At 36.4% G+C, this 5,000-nt stretch overlaps 2 protein-coding genes across 13 annotated transcripts in view; one reads left to right on the forward strand and one right to left on the reverse strand.

Annotated features, from left to right (window-relative positions):
• LOC122245786 (uncharacterized) overlaps nt 1–3,094 on the forward strand; it is an 8,075-nt gene extending 4,981 nt beyond the window's left edge. For all 6 annotated transcript variants that reach the window (XM_043003785.2, XM_043003786.2, XM_043003783.2 and 3 more), the window contains 5 exons: nt 357–464; nt 901–992; nt 1,559–1,672; nt 2,089–2,198; nt 2,898–3,094. In XM_043003785.2, the coding sequence (XP_042859719.2) occupies nt 357–464; nt 901–992; nt 1,559–1,672; nt 2,089–2,198; nt 2,898–3,060 (587 nt within the window). In that variant the 3' untranslated portion in view covers nt 3,061–3,094. The remainder of the gene's footprint in view (nt 1–356; nt 465–900; nt 993–1,558; nt 1,673–2,088; nt 2,199–2,897) is intronic.
• A 1,161-nt stretch (nt 3,095–4,255) lies between these two features.
• The window catches only part of NUCB1 (Nucleobindin 1), an 18,850-nt gene continuing 18,105 nt past the window's right edge, over nt 4,256–5,000 (reverse strand). For all 7 annotated transcript variants that reach the window (XM_086543141.1, XM_043003780.2, XM_086543139.1 and 4 more), the window contains one exon: nt 4,256–5,000. This exon is cut by the window's right edge and continues 1,297 nt beyond it. The gene's annotated coding sequence lies outside the window, so the exon portion shown is untranslated.

Raw genomic sequence — 5,000 nt, forward strand, 5'->3', positions numbered from 1 at the left:
TGTAACTTGAGATGCTGTCTCACCTAGTGGCACTGGATGTGCTCATTGGAACAAAATTAATGATACCAGTAATAATAATAATAATATAATGGGGATAATAATGACGATTATTGATCATAATTGTAATAATGCTAATGATGATGATGATAATTGATAATAATTATAAATAATGAAAATGATGATGTAATGATAAAAAAATAACGATAACAGTAATAACGTGGTCCCACTGTCTAAAGAACAACAAAACACATTACCAATTCCACAGTAAAAAAAAAAAAAAAAAAAAAAAAGTACCCACTAAAATGTCACATCCATACCAGACGATATATAAAAGCAACTCCCCCCCCCCCCACCAGGAGTTGCCCACAATGCAGTTGACAACATCGACGTCAAGGGCGAGGACGTGCTGGTGCTTGGTTGCGGCCCCGTTGGACTCTTCGCCATCGCCGTCGCTAAGGCCCTCGGTCAGTGTGTGTGTGTGTGTGTGTGTGTGTGTGTGTGTGTGTGTGTGTGTGTGTGTGTGTGTGTGTGTGTGTGTGTGTGTGTGTGTGTGTGTGTGTGTGTGTGTGTGTGTGTGTGTGTGTGTGTGTGTGTGTGTGTGAGTGTGTGTGTGTGTGTGTGTGTGTGTGTGTGTGTGTGTGTGTGAGGGAGAGGGAGAGGGAGAGGGAGAGGGAGAGGGAGAGGGAGAGGGAGAGGGAGAGAGAGAGAGAGAGAGAGAGAGAGAGAGAGAGAGAGAGAGAGAGAGATTGTATTTACATGTATGTATGTACGTATGCATGCATGCATACACATACTTACATTCTTATCGACCCAACTGCAACTATTCTTCATCACTGATTAATTCTCCCCAACCCCCCCCAACCCCCCCCCCCCCCCATCACCACCTTTGCCCTCTCGCAGGTGCCCGGGCAATTTATGGCGTGGATGTGTTACCGGCGCGACTAGAGCTGGCGACGCAGATGGGTGCCACGCGTGTCATCAATGGTGCCAAGGTGAGGTCAGGTCAGGTCAGGTCAGAGACTTCTGCCGGAGGAATGCGTACCGGTTTTCTTCTTGTATTACTTTTTTGCGTTTTATTTTTTATTTTTTATCGAGTATCATGTAAGATTCAGAGTAAATATGTTTTAAGATGTATTCTTACATTATATCCCCTCCTTTTCGGAATATTTCGTCTTTGCCATAACCATTTACAAATATTTAGACGTCTTCACATATCTTTTTTCTTTTTGAACTTGCAATGTCACGTATTCTGGTAGCATATTATCTGATAAATTTTAACCTTTGTATCATCTTTTGGGTGGAAGTGTAATTTCGTTAGCGAGAGGGAGGCTTTTGCAGCCATCTCAACGTGGTATAACTTTTAAAATGCCTGAATTCCCTTTAAGAGCTTTGAGACAACAGATACCTATATTTGACTGTGTATTCATAGGTAAGCATACACAAAGAATATAGGACAACCAGAAAACAGTAAAGAAAATAAGAATGAAACAAACAAACAAACAGCCTTAATGTACATAGCCTCAGAGTCCGGAATTTCCACAAAAAAAACTTTTCTCAGGAGGACATCAAGTCGACCATCATGTCCCTCAGCGACAAGAACGGCGTGGGTCGAGTCGTCGAGGCGAGCGGTTCTGCCTCGCTCCTCAACCAGTCCTTTTCGTGGCTTAGGAAGGTATTATGTGGATCCTTTTCTTTGTTTTCGTGTTTTTTTATTTGCTTTTTTTTCGCTCTATTTGTGTATGGGAGGGTTGGGTTGCACAGTGCAGGAATGTTTCTTATATAGTTTTGCTGCTATGTTTTTCTGTTTTGCTTTCTTTAATTATGTTTATTTTTTTTTAGTTATAGATTTTTTGTCTTTGATTACATTGTATAATTTGTAAATAATTTTTTTGATGAGTCTCCTGTCACTAGTGATGGTGTACCTATAGTTTATAATGGTATTTTCTGTTGACAAAAACCTTCTTGTTAAACTTTATGCTTTCCTAACCTCATGTAACTTCAGTAAATGTTTCATAAATGGTAGTTCACAAATCGCTTGATCTCTCCACGATTGAATACTTCTTCAGAAATGCGTTCTCCTTTTTTCAGGGTGGCCAGATGGTGCTGATAGGTTTACCGAAGAGCCCTTTGCACGTGGAGGATGTCCTGAATGACATTCTTTTTAAGTCGTTAACTCTCAAGACTGTTCACGGGCGCAGGTATAACCATTTTCCCCTACTACAGGGATTCAAGTTAACTACAAATTATAACTAAATAAATAACTACAAGTTAAATAACTACAAGTTCTGGTTCGGTGTTTTTGAACACTGATAAAAGACATTTTGAATTCAACTTGATTTTTATATATTTTTCTCCCATAACCTTCCGCCAAAACCTCATGCTCTCTCTTTGCCCCCTCCGTGCAACCTCCTCTTCTGCTAGCCAGCCTGTTTCCGTATCACTGATACTTCCTTTGGTGCGCATTTCTATTAATGTCGCCTCCCACTTTTTCTGTTCTTTTACAACTTCTTTCTCCACTTTTACATCCTGTTTGATGGTCCTTTATCCTCCATCTCTGTTGTGATTTCACAAAAAGTAATACTATGGTTTTCCATTACTCCTCCTCGTTCTGTGTTCTACCATTTTCCTGATAGAGATGGATTTTTACATTCTATACATATATTATATTTATAATATAAAAAAAGATCTCTTTTGCAAAAGCCTTTCTCCCTGTTTTACTTAAACATCAACTCGACTTCTTATCGTGTGCTTTTGGACCAATTTCACTTAAACCTCAGTTTATGTGCTTCAATTACCATCAAAATCCGATGATGTCTCTCATGAACTTCATCTCCTGAACATCTTTTAGTCCTCTCCCTGTGCGCTTTCCCATCAGCCGCTGTTCCTCCCTTCCGCAGGATCTTCCGCACCTGGCGCGAGTGCGAAAGGCTCCTGGCTGATGGTCTGGTGGATGCAGCCCCCCTCATCTCCCATCGCCTCCCAATGAGCCAGTTTGAACAAGCGTTTCAGGAACTCTTGAGTGGTTCTGCATGCAAGATCCTCCTCGATCCTCAGAATTGATCTTTCAGGTGTTTACTAATAAATGCTTGAAAAAGAGGTTACTAGAATATTGCTTTTCAACAATAATTCTGCTTACATAATTGATCTGGGTTCCTGGATCTTCTTCTTTCTCCTTTATCTGACTGATTTTGCATAAGAAGTATGCAACCCTGGCATTTATTATTCCACCAAATAGAATAAATGTATAATTTTATGTGTCTTGTTAGTATCAGTAATCAAAATCTGGACATCAGTATTAATATTTTTTTAACTATGGAACTATAAAGGACAGAAAGGGAATTCAGTAGTTTTGAATAAAATAAATGGAAAGTTACAAAAGCAATAATAAAAAAAAAAAATTCCATGCACTCTTCACTTGTGCCAATTTTTCCAAAAATATCCACTGCTTACTTTGAGGGATAATTTGGTGAGCAACCTAAGTAAAGGCTCTCATTCTGTACAACTAATTTTAAAATCATACTCAAAAGATCCGAGAGTAAGACATTTTAATAAAAGTCACTTCAAATTCAACAACATGAATGCTGCTCAAGGACTTAAGTGCATAGATGGACGAAGCAGCACCACATTTCATTTAGCTTCTTCCGAATAATGGAAGTCATCAGGCAGAAACCATGGTTGTATTTATTTTTAGATAATACTAATCATTTATTATCCCTAATGGAATAATTACAAAAGACATTACCTCCTCAGCAGGATCAATAATTACTTTCAAGTTAGGGAATCCTTGCCTCTAAAATAATTGAGATAAAAAGATTTTGTGATAATTGTAGAAAAGGCTACTTATATACATGCAATACTGAAAATTTAATTACATCAATTTTATTGTAGAAATATGAATTCTTATTCATACCTTATTATACTATTCAGGATATTTGATTTTGCTAAAGCCACAATCGGGGCTCGACAGAAGACTGTGCATAGAGTATAGTTACATAGCTACACTCTCATTTAAGTCTGCCTTTCTGTTCTCATGTACCACATTTTCAACCAGGTGTGGATATTTAGTGGTGGTATTAAGGAAACAGCACTTAGTAAAGATATTGACATGGTATCTAATTCAAAATGCTTTCTGTTACCATGATAACTGGTCAGATAATTAAATTCAATACTATAAATTAGAACCTAATAAGATAAACCTTAAATGACAATTCAAGCCTTTCATCAATAAATTACACTAAGTGTAAATCAAATCAAATTTGCTATAAAATGACCTTTTATTTGTTCCATATATCACATCAGTAATAGCCTTATAAACATCCCCAATATAAACAACTGTACCATACACAGAACACCTTTTGTATGCCAACCTACCAATGATTCACAATCTTAAAAAAAAAAAAAAAAAAAAAAATAATAATAATAATAATTCAAACATTTCTGAATTCAAAATACAACCTCCAAATCTCGTAAAACTATTCAAAAGGCTGATTAAATTAAAATAGGGCTGAGTCACATTCCCATGCTGATCTGCATTACCTAAAATGAATTGTTATAAGTCAGGTTCGGGGAAAGTTGGGATGGGTAGCACATATTCAAATGAGGGAAAATACATGCAGACAGAGATAAAAAGTTATTAAATAAATGTAAAATGCACACATCTATTTCAATAGATACTGCACCCTGTATAGTAATGTCAACTTTTTTTAATGCCATTTAATCTTTGTCTTCTTTCAAAAATATGTCTTTTATTTAATGTACGATAAAATCAAACACATGCCTTCAACCATGTTCAATTCGAGGAAAAAAAAAATTATTTCCTTACATTCACATAAAAAGTAAGTAAACAGAATTATCTCCTAATCAAACAAAGCTTCAGTATATGTGCATAAAAAACACATTGCAAGTTTACAGTGTTTGAGATTCAAAGCATCAGAAAAAATCTAAAACAGTAGATAAAAAAAAAAAAAAAAAAAAAAAAAAAAAAAAAAAAAAAAAAAAAA

Source organism: Penaeus japonicus, unplaced genomic scaffold (assembly GCF_977035675.1).
Source record: "Penaeus japonicus unplaced genomic scaffold, GWHDUDI00000001_assembly GWHDUDI00000013, whole genome shotgun sequence".
Classification (NCBI taxonomy): Eukaryota; Metazoa; Arthropoda; class Malacostraca; order Decapoda; family Penaeidae; genus Penaeus; species Penaeus japonicus.